The 20,888-nt window shown below is 38.4% G+C and overlaps 1 protein-coding gene across 14 annotated transcripts in view; it reads left to right on the top strand.

The window, feature by feature from the left end:
- LOC122429488 (muscular LMNA interacting protein) overlaps nt 1-20,888 on the top strand; it is a 293,970-nt gene that overhangs the window by 212,424 nt on the left and 60,658 nt on the right. For all 14 annotated transcript variants that reach the window (XM_043449811.1, XM_043449801.1, XM_043449813.1 and 11 more), the window contains one exon: nt 7,719-7,763. In XM_043449811.1, coding sequence (XP_043305746.1) covers nt 7,719-7,763 — 45 coding nt within the window. The remainder of the gene's footprint in view (nt 1-7,718; nt 7,764-20,888) is intronic.

Raw genomic sequence — 20,888 nt, 5'->3', positions numbered from 1 at the left:
CTTGGAATGAATAATTTTGTATCTGGTGACAACATCTGGGATGATAATGTTTAGAATATTTCTAATGTTTTAAATTATTTTCTTATATGTAAATTAACTCATACTTTATCAGTTAACCTATGAGTGATTGTTTTCCATAGCACTCATTTTTAAAGAGTTTCTTTTCCCCTAAGGAATGAATTTTCTAATTAAGTTTCCGTTTGACTCTGTTTTCATACTAACATCTTTGGAGGGAAATGTCATTTTTTTTTTCTTTACATTATACTTGTCTTTGTAACTATTTATTATTTTTCATTAACTACTGCCAGTATAATTTCATTTCACTCATGTAATTCAAAACCACAGTATGCTTTCTTAATAAAGAGCAACTTCAGAAAATAGGGCAAGTATTTGGACTTATTACTAATTTATCCAAAAAACTCTCACTTGGAGTCACATTTTATTGATAACAACTCATTTAATAAAGTCACTACATTTCAGAAATTACTTTTAAGTGCCAGAGAAAGAACAAAGACAGGCTTATTGAATATAATATAGCATAGAGGTAAAAATCTTATTTTAATGAGCTGGAGGGACAGAAAAATATCATTACAATGGAAGTATATTGCTTTCAAAATATCATCGTATATTAAAAATGTGTCAAACTTTATTAAGGATATTTCCTTCTCTATATACAGATATTCAAATAAAGGTCATCTTCTCCAATTTAGCCAGCACACACAGTCCCCTTGTTGCTATGGCTGGAAACGTTGCTATGCTGGAGTGCTTCAGGGCCGACGTGCCCTTATGCAGCCACAGATCTTAGAGTAAGAGGTGACAAATCCAATCCACTTAAATCCAGACATGGATCCGCATCTGCTTCCGTAGGATGTGACCAGATATTTGATGAGCTATGAACAGTTTCAGCAAGAAATTCCCCTCTACTGATCATTCTTCTTTCTTTTCTTTATGGTTCAGAAATATTTCCAAGATGTGTATGTATGAGAGAGGATGAGGAAGAAATGGAAAATAATTATGTCAGTTGTGCTAAGTGAGGGGGAAGAGAAATGACTTAATGAGGCATCCCTTATGCCTTGGTCCTTATCATCATTTTACACGTCATCAAACACAAAGGTGCCATATTTCACCCACATTTCCCTTGGTTTGATCATTAATGTAAACTGTGACATATGTAGACTGTGACTGTCACTGGTCCCCGTGGTTATTTATTCTGCCTACCAATTATGTTCATAGCAACATGGAATCATCATCCCCTAACTTACTGAGTCAAACTTTTAAAATACTTCCAGCTCTACTTTTTATATTTAGAACATTTTGGGACATATTACTAAATGCTCTAGTGACTTTTAGTGAGATATTCATACAGGGTAAGGTCTACAGATAGAAAAAACAATAAGAAGGAAGAAAGATATGATGTCTCATGAATATATCTCTATGGTCTTGGTACCTCCTATGCTTACCATTGGATTGATTTTTTAAAATTGAAGTATAGTTGATTTACAATGTTGTGTGTTAATTTCTGCTGTGAAGCTTCCCAGGTGGCACAGTGGTAAAGAATCTGCCTGCCAATTCAAGAGATGCGGGTTCAGTCCCTGGGCTGGGAAGATCCCCTGGAGAAGGAAATGGCCACCCACTCCAATATTTTTGCCTGGGAGATTCTATGGACAGCGGAGCCTAGTAGGCTACAATCCATGGGCTTGCAAAGAATAAGACATGATTGAGCACACATGTACACATGTTAATTTTGCTGTACAGAGAAGTGACTCAGTTATACATATATATTATTTTTCATATTATCTTCCATGTTGGTTTATCACAGAATAGTAAATACAATTTCCCGCACTAGACAGTACCACCTATGTCTCCCAATCCTCTCCTCCCGACCCTTCTTCCCTCTTAGCAACCACAAGTCTGTTCTCTATGTCTGTAAATCTATTTCTATTTTGTAGATATGTTCATTTGTATCAAATTTCAGATTCTACTTATAAGTGATATCATATGATGTTTGTTTTTCTCTTCCTAACTTTTTTTTGCTTAGTATGATAATCTCTAGATCCATTAATGTTGCTTCAAATGGCATGATTTCATTTCTTAATGGCTGTGTAATATTCCATTGTTTATGTGTATCCCATCTTCTTTTGATTTCAATCTTTTGGGTAGTGCCTTATGTACAAATAACAGGAATGCTCTCTAGCTTAAGGGTGAGATAGTGTCTTATCATTTTATAATATAAATATAATATAAATATAAAATATTTCCTCAGTGCTAAGTTCAGCACTCAGACTATTAGGGGCTCTGTTGATGTTTTAAGTTTTGTCTTTTTGCCTATCTGTAGATCAATCTTATCTGGGAGAATTAAAATTCAATTAATACGTTATCATTAATAAGAGTTGTTTGAGCCTTGAGAAAACTCAGGACAATTAAAGTCAACAGAGAAAAGGTCAAAGAGAAACACTGTAATGCTGTTGAATTGAGAGGGACATGACTGTTGAAGGAGAAAAGATTGCTAAGAGTACAGAGAGTAGAAGGCAAAAGCAAGTGTTTAACACTTTTTACTTGCTGCAACTTGATTTTATTTCTGTCTCCCAAAAGGGTGTCTGCTGGTGTGATGCCAGATACCCATGAGTCAAGCATAGGGAACAGCTGCAGATTGCACGGAAAGGCAGCTTTAGAAAATGCCTGAGAAGCTTGGTTTTCCTTTATGTGCCTCTAGCATGAGATCTTTAGGGAAGGATAATGGTTTATCCAAAGTGGGTTTCTTTATGTTTGGTAGTCCATGTGCCTACATGCTTACTGATCTCACAGGAACCACTCTGCTTTCAGTTCCCAGTTATCATTCACCTCTCAGAGGGTAAAAACAACATTGACATGTGTGTCATAAAAAAGCAACGCTGGGCAATGACTGGGGAGCTTGGTTTTTCTTTATGTTCCTCGGGCATGAGGTCTTTGGCAATTTATTTTTCAGTGGATTTCAAATCCTTCTTTCTTTCTTTAGTCTAACTCTATTAGTTTGCATGTAACTTGCCTTTTTAACAGATTGACTTTGAAATAAGAAGTTTTGATTTTTACAATTTTTTGACTGCTCTGTATGTTTTAAAAAGTTTTGTGTTTTTTGTTTTTTAATGATGACAAATGGGTTAAAATACGTCCACTCTCCAACTTTTCTTTCTTTAGTAATTAAAATGGTGTCAAAGGCTATAGAATATAGACCATAGGACCTTGTTTCACACAAAAGCCAATCTTACCCTCACTCTAATGTTCTTCATGGACAGATCAAACGACTAACAACCTTGGTGCTGTTCAAGTCCAGCTTCAGGTTTATTTTTAGGTACCCCATGTTCCTTCTCTTCCTTAGTTTAGTTTTTTACCAATGGGCAGTTGTTTAAATATAGTAGTCTCCTCTCACAATTCACAGCTCCAATTTCAGCTCACCAAACAGTCTTTCCTTACTCTTGAAAAATCATTGCTAGAATATTGGTAACAACTATAGCTACAGAATTTAATAAACAATCTTAACCCATATTGGGCAAGGAGAAGGAGGTTTCTCTAAGGGTTTGATACAACTAGATTAGTTGAGAGAGTCTGGTTTTATTAGTGATAATATACATAAGCCAACATTCTTTTTCTTTGATAAAGGATCTGCAGTGGCTTTATAAATATTTACTCCACCTTAAAGTTCAAATTTAATTCTGTTTTTTTTCCCCCTCTGGAAATAGTTTCTCATAATAGTGATATGAAGTCCATTATATTAGATGAAATAAAAATGTATTGGGGATGTCTAAAACACCTTATTGTTATGTCATCATTCTCAGTGAAGAAATTTGGGGGACTTGTGGAGATTGAATACAAAGATATATGGGTTTTCCTCTAATTTAATTAATATGTTTGCCTGAGCATTTTATCTTTTTCTCTATGACAGTCTCGTATTATTTAGCCCAATGTACTGAAAAATGTTAGTAATGTAGTTAAGTTGTGCAAATATTTTTAGTGGGTGACTTCTTTTTTTCTTAAAATTACTGAGATAAAAGCTTAACTATGCTTTTTGAAATATTTTATTTGTTTATTGACCGTGCTGGGTCTTCATTCTGCGTGGGCTCTCTCTAGTTGTGGTGAGCGGGACGACTCTAGCTGCAGTGTGTGGGCTTCTCACTGTGGCGTCTCTTGTTGGAGCGCTGGCCCTGGGGCACGTGGCTTCAATACCTGCAGCACATGGGCTCAGCAGTCGTGGATCTAGGGCTCTAGAGCGCAGGCTTAGCAACTGTGGTGAACGGGGCCCAGATGCTCCACTGGGTGTGGAATCTTCCTGGACCAGGAATCGAACCAGTGTCCCCTGCATTGCCAAGCAGATTCTTAATCACTGGGCCACCAGAGAAGCCCCTTATTTATGTTTCATTTCCATCAAGACACATTTAGTTCAGCATATTTCATAGAGGCTGTTTAGCTAAGGAAGTTAGTAGAGAAATTCTCTCATTATTCCAATAGTGAAAAATTAACTAAAGGAAAAAGATCCTAAGACATTAGAAGTAACCATTACTCATATTGCATCACGAGGTTGAAAATGAAGCCTTTGGTGAGCTGAGCAGTCACTGAATGAGCATTCTGAAGGGCAATTTTCTGTAGCACAGAAGAGTCAGAAACCTTAGTGGACACTAACCTGGCCCCCAGCTATTAGCCAGGGCAGCTAGAGGTGGGAAGCCATTAGCCAGGACAGCCTGCTGCCTTAGAGCAGCCAGGAATGACAGTGAACAGTGGCCATCCTGGTGAAGAATGGCATGAGTCAGAAACAAAAACAAACCACGATGGACACAGTACAAGAAGGACTGCAGGTGCCTGGTTGTCACGTTCAGTGATTCACAATCCTGTGTGCTTGGCAATACCATGGGCGTCACTCAGCCTTCAGTTTTCAGTCATCATTCACCTCTCAGAGGGTAAAGACAACATTGACTCGTCTGTCGTAAACCCTGAAAATGTTTGCAATTTCAAAAAGAACAGAAATAGTTTAGGAACACAGCATTATTGGGTCTTAGCCAAGTATATTTATAATTGTGCATCTGTCTTTGACCACTTCCTGAACTTCCCTGGGCCAGTGGTTAAGACTCTGAACTTCAAATGCAGGGCACAAGGGTTTGGTCCCTAGTTTAGGAGGATCCTGTATGCCATGTGGTGCAGCCGAAAAAAAAAAAAAATTATATATGTTGCCCGCTTCCCAGCAATGGTGAAAGCTGAGCTGATGTGGAAGCCCAGCCTCCCATTTAAGAGCAGAATAGCTTGAGAAAATGTAACTGTTAAACTATATATGTATCTCAAACTACAAGAAAGAAAGTGAAACTGTGGGTGCCAGATGTGAAGAGAGAGCTCCAGGTGGGAAAATAAAATATGATGGGAAAATAAGTATAAGCTCTATAGGACACAGGTACATCAGAACCTAGGAGTTGGGAACTTAGAGTTTAGCTTTCACTGTGTAGTGAATCTGTGAGCTATAAATGAATCCTTTGTGTGCATCCAGGTGTCTGGAAGGCCCCATATCCATGAAGTGTGGGATAGAAATAGACATACATCCTTCCAACATCTTTATCCTGCACTCCTGAGTACCCTGCACTCCTGCACATCCATAAAAAAATGGGTGCTAAACTTATGAAGACCACGAATTTGGAGCAGGTTCAATGGGACTTCCCAGGTGGTGCAGTTGATAAAGAACCTGCCTGCCAATGAAGGAGATGCAAAAGACGATGGTTCGATCCCTGGGTCGTTATGATCCCCTGGAGGAGAAAATGGCAACCCACGCCAGTATTCTTGCTTGGAAAATTCCATGGACAGAGGAGCCTGGCGGGCTACAGTCCATGGAGTCACAAAGAGTCGGCCACAACTGAGCGCACACGCAACAACAAACCTATGAAACTTGAACATGTGGGGACCTGCGCCCCTGTGAGGCTGATGAAATTCAATGGAAACTTGTCCAGAATCAGTGAAACTCCTGGGCCCCCCACCGGGACAAACATGAAATGTATTATTGGCATGGTTTCTCAACTCAGGGTTTCTCAGATACCTACAGAAATCATCACTAAAATTAGTAATGACTAAAGAGGAGCTCAAAATCAAAACTAAAAAGTCACCAAATGAGTGAAGGACATCTTGGAACAGAGGCAGGAAGGAGAGTCAGCAGATACAAGAAACAGGAGATTTAATCATGTGTGTGTGTGTGCTAAGTCGCTCAGTCATGTCTGACTCTGCGACCCTATGAGAAGTAGCTCACTAGGCTGCTCTGTCCATAGAATTTCTCTAGGCAAGAATACTGGAGTGGGTTGCCTTGCCCTCTTCCAGGGGATTTTCCCGACAAGGTTCGAACCGGCATCTCTTATGTCTCCTATATTGGCAGGTGGGTTTTTAAGCACCAGTGAGTGCAATCTGGGAAGCCCGATTTAACCATGAGAGATTATAGAAAAATCTGGAATGAAATACACATATAATAAAAATGTTGAAAGAGTTAAAAGGAGTTATGGATATCATAAAAAGATTTGATAAAGAATCAAACTGAACTCCTTGAAGTTAAAAATGCTGTCATAAAAATATAAAATTCAATGGCCATGTTTAATGTATATTGATTTGGTAACTGTCAGGCTTATATGTGAAACAATCCAGAATGTGGCATAATGGGATAAAAAAATATGACAAGGAATTTTATGGAAATGAAGGATGGATTCAGAAGACCCAATATATGTTTAATTGAAACTCTAAAGAACAGATTAGATATAATAGGAGAGAAGCAATATGTGAAGAGATTCCTGGAGGATTTTCCAGAATCAAAGAAAGATATGCATACTCAGAGTAAAGGCCTATACCGAGCCCCAGAGAAGGACACATAAAAGGTGGTCACCCTCAGACACATCATAGTGAGCTTACAGAATTCCCTGGAGAAAAACTTTAAACACTAACCAAATGTGAAGACAGATAATACAAGTCACGACATTTAGACTGACAGCAATTAATGAAAGTCAGAGCAAGTGGACAGTATCTTCAAGATGCTGGGAACAATAACCATTATCCTGGAATTCTATGTTCAGGTAAATTCTAGCTCAAGATGAGAACAAAATAAAGACATTTTCAGAGAGAGTTCAGATGGGAAGTTTGAAAAAAAGTATCAAAGCATTTACTTCAGTGAGAAGGAAACTAAATCCAAAAGAAAGGTGTGAAATTCAGGAACCAAGAATGATGAAGCAATATTAATCTAAAACAATTAAAAAAACCAAAGTTTTTTTTCATGAAAGCTTAATTTTTTTAATGTGAGTAATTTAAGGAAAAAATCTGTTGTTTTCTTTTACTATAAATAAATATAAATAGCTAACAATGTTGGTATAAGTAGACTATGGAGTGTATTAAGAATGAAATATTACATCACCTTGAAGAATTTTTGATGCTTTTTGCTGGTGCTTGTGTTAAGATGCTAAGGAAAAGCACTATAGAAAACATCATATATACCACTATGTGAGCTGAATGAAAATGTGTAGGAGAAATATTGAAAGGCAATGAGCAAAAAATGTAAAAAAATTATTTTGGAGTTGGCATAATGGTATTTTTCCTTTACTTAATATCTGTCAAAATTCTACAATTGATGTGTATTATTTTGATAATAAAAAACTTCAAAATACTTAAAAATATAGATATATTATTTTACTAAATTGTGAATTTCACTAAAAAACACTGTGTTTATAATTTTGCAGGCAAACCTGTCCTCACCATCTTCTACAGTATCGGAGAGTCAGCTGGTATGTATCCTGTTATTAAATCATAGACCTGGTACTTTAGAAAATCCTAATCTTTCAAGATAGATTTATCTGAACAGAAATGAATCAGTTCTAATGAGGTGGATGAAACTGGAGCCTATTATACAGAGTGAAGTATCAGAGGAAAAGCACCAATACAGTATGTTAATGCATATATATGGAATTTAGAAAGATGGTAATGATGACCCTATATGTGAGACAGCCAAAGAGACACAGATGTAAAGAACAGACTTTTGAACTCTGTGGGAGAAGAGGAGGGTGGGATGATTTGAGAGAATAGCATTGAAACTGTATATTATCATATGTGAAACAGATCACCATTCCAAGTGTGATGCATGAGACAGGTCACTCAAAGCCGGTGCACTGGGACAACCCTGGGAGATGGGATGGGGAGGGAGTGAGGGGGGAGGGGGGAGGGGGTTCAGGATGGGGACACATGTATACCCGTGGCTGATTCATGTCAATGTATGGCAAAAACCACTACAATATTGTAAAGCAATTAGCCTTCAATTAAAATAAATAATTAAAAAAAAAGTGAACTGAGGACAAATATATTATGAATAAGTTTCACTGCTTACCTGTCTAGTAAACATTTACTGATGCTTTACTAAAGCTCCATGCTGGTTGTTTTGTAGGTTACAAACATGCATAAAAACAGACCATGTTTGCTGGTAACTTGCATCCTAGTAGTGGTGTTAGAATAGAGTGGTCAGGGCTGGAAGCAAGATACTGATGCTTTAGAGGCAAGGATTCATTTCCTGGTGGGAGAGATCAGAAAAGGGTTCAAGAACAAGGTCATCTTTAATCGTGTAGGGTAGGTTCTGAACTTGAGGGAATAGGAAATGAGATATTTCAGACAGGAAGATAAAGAATGATCAAACCAGGGATGAGCAATAGAAATATAGTATGAACCACAAATATAAATCACATAGGCAATTTTAAATATTCCAGTAGCCATGTTAAAAAACTAAAAAGAAACAGGTCACATTAATTTCAATAATATATTTTATTTAATATACACACATTATCCTTTCAACATACAGTAGTATAAAATTGAGATTATTTTCCATTTTTTTTTGTAGGGGTAAAGTCTTTGAAATCTGCAGTGTATTTTATATTTACAGCATATCTTAATTCAACCTAGCCACATTTCAAGGGCCCAACAAGGGGGCTGGTGGCTGCTCTGTAGGACAACACACATCTAGGCTCTAGGATCTGTTTGTTATTTGTAGATAAATATTTAATTAAATAGAAAAATTACTTTTTCTTACAGTGTTTCATATTTCTTATTGTTACAAGTGGTTAGCAAATGGGAACCATGGTGTAAACTGCCTAGATATTATTGCATGTCTTTTAACTGTTTATGATTATAGGTTCCTAAACAATAGATGCGGTAAAAGACATGAAAAGGAATGAAAAGATCTAGAAAAGTAGTGTGATACAGATTCTTCTCTTTTTAACCAATTATTTCCATAACCAACAAGTCATCTTGTCATTATCATGCCAAAATGATAACAATGTTTTATTTATAGTACTAGAAAATCATAAAGAATGTAGTTCGACTCTTAAAATAGCCTGACTGAAGCAAATGGCTTGGGTATGTTGGTGTTTATATGTATAGTTTGTATATGAGGTGTGTTTGTGTGTATGCATTTAGTGTCAGCTGGTTTAGAATAGTGGCAGGCAGTATAGCATAGGTGAAAGGATGCTGGAACGGGGCCCAGAGGACCTCCCTTTTATTTCCTGCTCTGACACTAACTATTGGACTGACAGTGAGAAGTCAGGAATCTGAGAGTCTGGGCTTCAATTTCGTAACTGAGCAATGAAAACATTCAGTTACACTCTGTCCAAGCCTCTCTAGGGCAGAGTCCATGGTTACAAGCTCAGGGGAGCGAAGGCGTTGCCCTGGAAACCAGCACTACGATAACATTATGAAGTTGAACAATTTCCCACTTTAGATACAGAACTATTGTTATAGCTATTTTAATATTTAAAATAATGATATATGTACCTGTTTCTTGAGAGTAATGTTTGAAAATCAAGAAATATTTGTATACTCAACATAGTATACAAAAAACAGATTTTAGGTGTTGACTGCGTGCGAATGTATATATGTATTATCAGACTGACGTATATATGATATATATACAGATATATGATTAATATGTGTATAGATGTCAGACTTAATATAATATTTTACAAAACTATTTTAAGAAAGCAAATATGATTTCATAAAATAAAGACATAATAAAGACATAATGACTCATTATAAATGTAATAATGAACTTTTTTGGCCTAATCAAATAATTCTATGAATTTGACTCTTGTGTTCTCTAGGGGGTAAAATGCAAAGCATTGCTTTAACTGATGTTGATGATAATTTTTTTGCATTTACTTTAGACCTTTTCTATAGAGAGTTCAAGGAATTTTTTAGCGAAGTTTTAAATTAAGTTTTAATCCCCAAATGCACTTGAGATCTAGGAAGGTTTGTGAAGTGATTATTCTTAAGCAAGCTATCACACACAAAAAGTACACCTCTTGGATTGATATAATTATTCAGTTTAATCACTGACTTCTATCTCATCACATTAACTCTGTACTTACATTCCCTGAATATAGAATAGTGTAGAAATAATTACAGACTAGTGATACTGTATAAATTTGCTTTTAAAAGAATTTATAATATTTCTGCCCTTAATCATTGTCATTTATGAATTAAATTATAATTTTTTCATTTTTATGAGTGGATTTCCAGTATTTGCCATTATGAATTCTCTTTCAGGTTAAGTTCTGAATAATATGAGTAAATAAGAATACCTTTGAAAAACCAATATATGTATTTATATATATATACACACACAGTGTTCATAACATATGCTATGCATATAAATGCCATATTACAGGTAATTCTGATGGCACATATACATGTATAGTATTACTTTTTATTTATATGTGTGTGAACATGTGTATAACACAGGAAAACAAAATTGGGTGGAACATATTATAGATTTCAGTTAAATTTTGTAAATAAATATTGTACACTTTGCATGAAATAAGCAGTTAATTAAAATTATTTGACTATTTTAGGGGAGAAATGTAATAAATTGTTTGAAGTGAAAATAAATGGTGGATTGCTACGATAGCCTAAGCGTAATACAGACGCCATTTTGTTTTTGAGCTCTGGCTTTTTACTCAGCCATAAAAAGTAACACATTTGAGTCAGTCCTAATGAGGTGGATGCACCTAGAGCCTATCATACAGAGTGAAGTACTTACTTCAGAAAAAGAAAGGTAAATATCCTAGGCTAACAGATGTATATGGAATCTGGAAAGATGGTGCTGATGAAATTATTTGCAGGGCAGCAACAGAGACACAGACATAGAGGAGAGACTGATGGACGCCGCTGGGTGGGGTGGGGCGGGAAGGAAGGAGGGGTGAGATGTACGGAGCGAGTAACCTGGAAGCTTACCGACCGTATGGAAAACAGGCAGCCGTGGGAATTTGCCTTATGACGCAGGGAACTCACACAGGGGCCCTGGGACAACCTAGAGAGGCGGGGTGGGCAGGGAGATGGGGAGGAGGCGGAAGAGGGACCTATGGCTGATTCATGTTGGGGTTTGGCAGAAGCCAACAAAATTCTGTAAGGCAATTATCTTTCAATTAAAAAAGAACAGACCAAAAAAAAAAGCAAAACTTTTTTTCATTTTTTCTTTCTTTTTAACTTGGCTTACCTGTTTCCATTGTAATTGTGCCAATTCAACACTGCAAAGACAAAAAGAAATATGATCTTGCCCCTTACTATTAAAATATTTCCACTGTTTACCCTGCAAACCAAATTATGTAATATTAGGCTCAGAAAGAAGTGTTTTCGGGATCCTTTTGAAACTTGTTCACCAACTATGTCTCTGTTTCTCTTCTATTAAACAGAAATGTAGTACATCAAAACTGGGCAGGGACTTAGAGATGAGAGTGTGTTGGAAATACTTATCTGGAAAAGGGAGGTTGGGACAACTGCTGTGTCAACTTGAAGGGGTGATTGTAGGGCTCACACATCATAATATGTGAAGTTGCCAGTGTCATCTGTATGGAGTTGTGGGTGTTGTCGTCTAGTTGCTAAGTTAGGGGGGCTATTATTGCACAGAAAATCTCTTAAATATTATCTCTGAGATTTACTTTGTGACCATTTTGCAGATAAAGAAACAGGGTCACAGAGTTTGCATAGATTATCTAAGATCACTGGGTTCATGCTCATCTTTATTCTGTGTGACTTTTAAAAAGGAATCATTATTGATTTTAGATAATTCAGGGAGGAAAAAACAGGCCGATGAAGGAGTTGAGAAATCAGGACTCTATGGAAGTGTGACCTTCACTGGGCACATGTGATCACTTCCCAAAGAAGAGGGACTGGGTTCGGTCTGTTAGGGTCCTGAGGCTTCACACCTCTGGACAGTGAATCCCTTGGCATCAGAAAGGGAACCAAAAGGAAAGGAAGATCCAAGATCTAGCCTGACCCTTCTCAAAGCTTTCCTAATTCCTGAACTGAGTCATCACAGTATTAACAGGATGGTGGTGTCTCTTTTCTCTGAGTAAGAAAACAGGTTGGGCTCAACATGATGGGTAAGCACTGGTCTTCTTTGGCAGTTAGATGGGGAAACCTAGGTTAGAAGACACTGGCTTTTGCTTTTGAAATTTCAGTTCAGTTCAGTCCAGTCGCTAAGTCGTGTCTGACTCTTTGTGACTCCATGAACCGTGGCACGCCAGGCCTCCCTGTCCATCACTAACTTCCGGAATCCATCCAAACCTATGTCCGTCGAGTTGGTGATGCCATCCAACCATCTCATCCTCTGTTGTCCCCTTCTCCTCCAGCCTTAAATCTTTCCCAGAATCAGGGTCTTTTCAAATGAGTCAGCTCTTTGCATCAGGTGGCCAAAGTATTGGAGTTTCAGCTTCAGCATCAGTCCTTCCAATGAACACCCAGGACTGATCTCCTTTAGGATGGACTGGTTGGATCTCCTTGCAGTCCAAGGGGCTCTCAAGAGTCTTCTCCAACACCACAGTTCAAAAGCATCAATTCTTCGGTGCTCAACTTTCTTTATAGTCCAACTCTTGCATCCATACATGACCACTGGAAAAACCGTAGCCTTGACTAGCCAGACCTTTGTTGGCAAAGTAATGTCTCTGCTTTTTAATATGCTGTCTAGGTTGGTCATAACTTTTCTTCCAAGGAGTAAGCATCTTTTAATTTCATGGCTGCAATCACCATCTGCAGTGATTTTGGAGCCCAGAAAAATAAAGTCAGCCACTGTTTCCATTGTTTCCCCATTTATTTGCCATGAAGTGATGGGACCAAATGCCAAGATCTTTGAAATTTCATGCCACTGCAAAATGCTCATTGTTGCCCAAGACAGAACACTGAATCTAGAGAGTACAAACAACAGATTTAATAAACCACATGACTGCTGCTGCTGCTGCTAAGTCGTTTCAGTCGTGTCCGACTCTGTGTGACCCCATAGACGGCAGCCCACCAGGCTCCCCCATCCCTGGGATTCTCCAGGCAAGAACACTGGAATGGGCTGCCATTTCCTTCTCCGATGCATGAAAGTGAAAAGTGAATGTGAAGTCGTTCAGTTGTGTCCGATTCTTCACGACCCCATGGACTGCAGCCCACCAGGCTCCTCCGTCCATGGGATTTTCCAGGCAAGAGTACTGGAGTGGGGTTCCATTGCCTTCTCCGAAACCACATGACTACATACAGGGAAAAGCAAAGTGCATCTTACTGGAACATTACACAGAAGAGTATGTAACCTTTCATGTGTTCTGTTCCCGGTTCTGAAAGCCCGCTGCTGTGTCTGGCTTTAGTAGTGCAGGGCTATTCTTTCTAAGAGCCCTTGAGGCCTCTGTTGTTCAGAAATTGCAGCCCTGAAAGCTTTTGTGTTATGCCCTCTTTAAGCTTAAAGGCAGTTTATTCTTGACTAATTTGCCTTGACACAACATGTTAAAGTGCTCCAGCATTTGTCATGGATGCCTCCTCAGGTCTGAGTCATGCTATTGGCTTTTCTTTAACTATTGAGATATTTCAATCTGGCCAGTCTATGTTGTGGACATTTCAAAAGATGTTTTCTGAGCTGTGGAATATGGCTTATAATTATTGAAATCTTGTGCATGTTTATTGCAATACAACTATCACAGTAAGCATAAAACCATAAAACATTTCTTTTTAAAGCTCATCAGATAAACATTTTCCTGGGAAATCAAGAGCCTTTGGTATCAATACTCTGAATTATAAGTACAAAAACAAGAAAAAGGAAAGAATTTTTTTTTTCTTTTTCAATTTCCTTCTGTGCTATTTTCTCTTTAAAAAGTTCTGTCATGCATATTATCTTGTTAGATTTGCACAGTCACTTTGTGACTTAGTATGGCAGGAATTGTTATTTCCATTATTCTGATGAAAAATTCTATTCTTCTATTCTGAAGTCTACCATGTCTCAAAAGTCCTGCAGCTAATGGGTGGTACTAAAATCTGTCCATACCCTCCTCCCCAATCTTGGGAGCTTCACTCCATGCTATAATGTTTTAAAATTTGAGATATTTGAGAGAAAAAAAGCTTAAGTATTTGCTACAAGCACATTAACATTTTTACTTAAAAAAGAATTGAAGTTAATAAACATTTATTAATTGAACGAGTGAATCAGTTAAATAATTTAGAAAACGTTGCTTTTGTCAACAATCTTGACTAGGAGAATGTTTTTGCATTTCTTTGAGTTTGTTGCTCCAGTAACTTAAAAAACAAAAAAGCACTGGAGAATATAGGCAAGACAGAAGCAAATGGCTAAAAGAAGTAGCTGTGGTACTTTCAGAAACTCTTTGGATCCATCAAATTAGTAGAATTCCTAGCCAGACGCACGGATTTTCTATGTGCTGTGTTCTATTATTTCCTTGCTGATTGTTGCTGTTGTTCTGTTTTGTTTTCTTTTATCACATGACCTGAGAGCTTGCTACTGCAGTCAAAGGCAATTAAAAACACAGTCTGCTAGTTGGAGTTAATTTAAGAGAGTCGTTGTTCTAAGAAGGCATTATCTATATGATGCATTCTCTAGATCAGTGCTGGCAGTTACTTTTCAGCCTTGGTCTCCAGACAGAGGCAATACCAACCTGTTGTCATAGAATTATAAGTTCCAAAGGACAGAGACAATGTCTATTTTTTATAGTGTGCAAGTAGCAATGCTCTAGCATAAGTGTTTACTTGATGAGTATGAACAGCGGAACCACTGCCCCACAGGCCGTTAAAACCTGCCTCCAGGCCCTGGGACTCCACATACTGCATCTCTTGGGCTTTTTCTCTCTGAAGTCTAAGAATAGAATTAGATGTGATCGCCCAAGTCTCACCCACTCTCGAATTCTCCAAAGAACATGACATCATTGTCTCCTGGTGTTGACAGTTTTATTGCTTATTGCTGTAATCAAACAGGGGAAAAGAAATTATTTTTTAAAAATAGAGTTAAAATCTTGCCAAGTCCTTAAAGATGTGGTCCCTGGGCTTGACTTCCTGTATCATCAAAGATGATAACCTCTGCTTTCTACTCATCTCTGAAGGTGGAACTCACCAACCCACATTCTTTCTTCTAGTTCTCTAGGGGTGAAAGGTAGTGTGGATCTTCTGTCTTGTAATGTTCCCTTTTCCTTAGTTATTCTGTGATCAAAAAGTCAGTCCAAGAAAAATAAGTGTGTTCTCGCTAAGTCAGTTCAGTCATGTCTGACTCTTTGCAGCCCCATGAACTGTAGCCTATCAGGTTCCTCTGTCCATGAAACTCTCCAGGCAAAAGCACTGCAGTAGCAGGATTTTCCCAACCCAGGGATCGAACCCATGTCACTTATATCCCCTGCATTGGCAGGCAGGATTTTTTTTTTTTTTTTTTACCACTAGCGCCAGCTGGGAAGTCCAAGAAAAATGAGAGGAGACACTAAATGGGCAGTCAAAACTTTTAAGGCTTTGATGTTGGATTATAGCCTACATATTGAGCTTCTGCCTGTCAATTGGTTTATTCATCCTTCAAATGTCTGTTTAGCATCTACTAGGTTCCCAACACAGTTCTAGGTGTTAAAAAGATAACAGTGAAGAAAACAATGATCTCTGGCCTCACAGAGCTTACATTCTAGTGGAGGAAGCAAGAAAATAAATGTCAACTGAAGTCAGATGGAAAAAAAAAAATAGGGCAAGTAAGATCTTTTATACAGATCATTAGAGAAGACCTATCTGATAATAAGGTGGCATTTGAGCAGAGACATGAAGAATTGAAAGAGAGTCCTAGAAAGGGAGAAGAGAGTTCCAGACAATGTGAAGGCCAAGTTCAAACTCCAGAGGAGGGAACACACAGTGTGGGCCAGAGGGGACAGTGAGGGAGAGAGAAGGTGTAAAGCAGGGGATAAGATGGGAAAGGGGAGGCTGGTTGGGGAGTGAAAGAGTAGGTCTCCCTGTAGGCACTGGAAGTATTTTAGCTTTTGTTCTAAGTGAGAAGGTGGAGTTAGAGAGCTTTGAGATGAGTCCCGTGACATGGCTTGACTTACACGGTGGTTGTAACGTGCTTGACTCACCTGAGCTGTGAGCCCTCTGAGAACACGAGGTATGTCTTGCTCACCTCTGTGTAGACACTACATTTCCTGACATAGACTAGATCTCAACTGGAAAAATGGCTCCAGAGAGCATCTGATAGATGATCTGATAGAAGGATGCTTCAGAGGTCTAAGACGATGGTGGTTTTGTCTTTGAGGCACTACAAAAATGTCAAGAATACATACATAATTGAACATGTCCATTATATATGTGTATGTGTAACTGAATCACTTTGCTGTACGCCTGAAACTAATATTGTAAATGAGCTATATTTTGGTTTAAAGCAGAGAATTTATCAGCACTGCATGAGCTACTCCGCTCTTCAAAGCAAACAGAGAGTAGAGTTCTCCATGATTGTTGGAGTCTAGCACTCTTGGAATTGTGTCAAGAAGAATATAAACAGGCAGAGTATCCATCCACTAAAATCCCACATATTCACCTGGCTCTAATGAGGGTCTCAGATTTTAAAACTTGTATAACTAATCAAAATCATAGTATTCTGGTTCCAGTTAAAAATAAAATGTCTGACCATCCCTGCTACAATGACAATGCTATTTTTCTGAATGTGAGGAAAATATTTTAATAGCAAGAATGAAAAGATTAGCAATTATTTCCCCAAAATATAGCTCCAAAAGAGAAAAAATAATGTCTTACGTACGGTGTAAATCATTTCTCAAGAGGTTCATCACAGTACATTGAAATTTGCTTTTTGAAGAACTTTCTCATTTTTCTTCCTGTGTCCTTTGTGCTGAGAGGGGAAGTTATTACCTGTTTTATTTCTCCACTTAGATGGAGTGACTTTTCCTGGTATCATTAGATATTTGTATCACTCGTGAGTCTAGCTGGATCTGTCAATTCTTTAGCAGCTAAAAATGAATCATCCAGAGTAATTAAAATCCTGGGCTTATGATCAGACCAGACTTGGATTAAATCTTGAGTTGGGAGGTGGGAGGGGGGATCTGGATGGGGAATACGTGTAAATCTATGGCTGATTCATATCAATGTATGACAAAACCCACTGAAAAAAAAAATCTTGAGTTGTTCACATATTAACTGCATGGCTGTGGCATGTTACTGATTCTGAATCTCTCACAGGGTGTTGAGAAGAGGAAGTGAGATAATCAATTTAACATATTGAATGTGGTGCCTGTAATACATGGAATTGGAGTCTTTGGAATAATGATGGTGTCACTGTCTACAGTGAGTGCTCAACCTTTGAGGCAGGTTTCAAAGCAGTAGTGGAATGGTATGAGCGGGTGCAGAGGCCTGCCGTGATCAGGACTGATTGTGTCCCATGGTTCATGGAGAGTGCATGAGGTTCAGAATTGGGCTGCCAAGGTTTGAGTTCCAGTTTGACCAAACCCTGAGCCATGGTTAGGTGTGGAGGGTATGGGTAAATGTTATAGGATGGGAAGTGTGAACAAGGTCAAAGGCAAACTGTGTTTAGTCTTGTTTTACGTGGAGTTGGTTTCCCTGTCTGTTAAATGCTGACTGGTGAGTGACAGCAAGTTAAGGAACAGGGTAAAGAAAAAAGAAAAAGAAAAAAAATCAGGATTAAAGAAAGAGGTGGTGAATATAATGGAAGAATCAGGGTGGGGCAACAGTTCTGAGACCAAGGAAGCAAACTAGAAGGAGGAAAATTCAGAGACTTCTGGAAGACCAAGACTAGGGACAGAGAATCCAAGTAAAGAGCATGTGGAAGATCTGAAATAGAGAAATAGAAAATATTTTTCTATTAGAGAAATTTTTTCTAATTAGACTAATTATAATTAGAAAATATTTTTCTATTTTCTGATAGAAAATAGGAAATCTGAAGTAGAGAAAATAGGGAAAGAATCATTGTCAAATGGTCAGACAACCATCAGATTCAGGAAATTCATAGCAACATAAAGCATAAGGCCTGGTAGAGAAACAAATATGAAGCATAAGTAATTGATTATGATATTAAAGCTATTAATATTTGATGTCCAACCAACCAGAAGAGTGTCTTTTCTGGACTCACCCTGGAGGATGATGAAACCAAGAGAGATGATCTGAGTGGAAGTTTCCAGGCCAGGATAACCCAACACATCAACATGCTAGCAATGCAGGGGCCAGGGGGCCTTGTTTCCCTGGCAGGGAGAGTCTTCTGGCATATCAAGTGCTTCTAGTCAGATTTCTCACCTCTGCTTTCGTCTTTCTGCTGCTGCTGTCAAGCTTAGCTCCTAAAATTCCATGCTGGCTTTAGAACCTGGTAAACCCTAAGTACTGGCGTTATACTGATTTCCTGCTTTCAAACGGAGGAGGAAATTAGGAGAAGGGACAGCAATAGAAGTAGCAGGAAGGAGAAATGTAACAGGAAGTCGTGCGGAAAAGAGAGGCCTGAAATCTGGACAGTTTTGCATCATGACCGAGATATCAGGCTTCCCCATTACAGGTGTCGTAGAAATCAGTAGTTGCCTGGACTTTGTTCTCATGCTGTTTCACTGGAGGATATGACTCTCATGTGTACACTCAACTGTGCAATTTCACATATAATTGGGTGTTATTAGGTTGGTGAAAAAGTAATTGCAGTCTTGGACTGTGAATTTTCAATCATTGTAACTAGGCTCAAACACATCTTTACTAATCAAAGTAGGAACCATTACAATCAGCGCATTTTTGTCAGTGAGAAATATGTTTGTTCATTCCGGTAGCATAAAAATCCATGCTTCAGGATTCGACGAACTCTTGGAAAGCATCTTCTGCCTCCTGCTGGTTGTGGAAGCATTTTCCCTGCAAAAAGTTGTTGAGATGCTTGAAGAAGTGGTAGTCACTTGGCAAGCGGTCAGGTGACTATAGCGTTGCCAGATTTGTTCAACTTTTGGAGCGCTGGTTGTGTGATATGTGGTTGGTTATTGTCATGGAGAAAAACTGGGCCCCTTCTGTTGACTGATGCTGGCTGCAGGCACTGCAGTTTTCAGTGCATCTCATCAATTTACTGAGCATACTTCTCAGATGCAATGGTTTTGCTGGGATGCCGAAGGCTGTGGTGGATCACCAGTGACTGTTACCTTTTATTGGTGCAAGTTTGGCTCTGGGAAGTGTTTTGGAGCTTTTTCTCAGTCCAGCCACTGAGCTGGTCATTGTGGGTTGTTGTATAAAATCTACTTTTTGTCACACATCACAATCTGATCGAGAAATGGTTCGTTATTGATGCATAGAATAAGAGAAGATAACACTTAATGATGATGATCTTTTTGATTTGCAGTCAGCTCACGAGGCACCCACTTATCACGCCTTTACACCTTTCTAATTTGCTTCACATGCCAAATGACCATTCAACACTGAGTTCTTCAGCAGCTTCTCATGTAGTTGTAAGACGATCAGCTTCAATGACGGCTCTGAGTTAGTCTCTGTCAACTTCCGATGGCCGGCCACCGCACTCCTAATCTTCAAGGCTCTCATCTCCTTTGCAAAAATTCTTGAGCCACCACTGCACTGTATGTTTGTTAGCAGTTCCTGGGCAAAATGTATTGTTGACGCTGTGCGTTGTCTCCGCAGCTTTACAACCCATCTTGAACTTGAGTAATAAAATTGCTCAAATTTGCTTTTGGTCTAAAATCATTTCCCTAGTCTAAAATAAATATAAAATACACATCAAGTAGTAAGTCATCAGCAAAAAACATAAAGCAAGAAATGCACATTAAAGTGATGTGTAAAATAACCACATTTATTTGAGAATGCATTCCCATATCAAACAGCAAAGTTCAATAATGCAAAATCGCAGTTACTTTTGCACCAACCTAATACTTGCTTACTTTTCCCCTCTGGAAAGAAATCAGTTTCTTAAATGGGAGTTATTTTTCCTAGCCCAGCCTGTGGAAGATGGAGACTTTCCTCTATCTTTATTTCCCCAGTTGGCATAGAAATAAAGTCAGCTGGGAAAATATGAACTGAAAATAATTGTTGCAGAGTGGTACTTATTCAAGCCTCAAAACATAACCAATGGCTTATACGGCAGCGAGATAGAGATTCTTCCTTAAGGCTTAGCTAGTGAGCATCAGCATGGACTGAGGGGAGCTAATTTTCTATTTTCTGAGAAGAAATGGACCTGATAAGAATGATTACAGCGAAGTGCTCACACAGAAAAAAATGTCACAACTTTTTACTGAATTCTTGTTTGGGATGTTTCTGTAAACTTATCCATCATTTTGTGACATTTTACAGTGGAACAAGACTTTTGTGTTTGTGAAACATCATTTTGAAATTGCCCCAAACTAGATTTCTCCCTTTCCCTCTCTTGTCAAACTGACGTTGGGTACAAATTCATGAATTTTGAACGACTGGCCTATTCACTCAGACTCTTTTGATTGCAAGTTATAGAAGTCAGCCTGAGTTTAAAAAGGGAATTTTGTATTAAAGAAAAGGAAAGTCTCAGGGAGTCTCAGACCGGAAATCCTGCTTGATTCCAGGAATGTTTTGGAATTCAATTCTGGAAAGCCCTCAAGTGTGTCTCCTCTACCGGCTGCCTCTCC

This window comes from Cervus canadensis, chromosome 28 (genome assembly GCF_019320065.1).
Source record: "Cervus canadensis isolate Bull #8, Minnesota chromosome 28, ASM1932006v1, whole genome shotgun sequence".
Classification (NCBI taxonomy): domain Eukaryota; kingdom Metazoa; phylum Chordata; class Mammalia; order Artiodactyla; family Cervidae; genus Cervus; species Cervus canadensis.
Note: the sequence above shows the minus strand (reverse complement) of the source record. Positions and strands in the feature narration are given on the sequence as shown.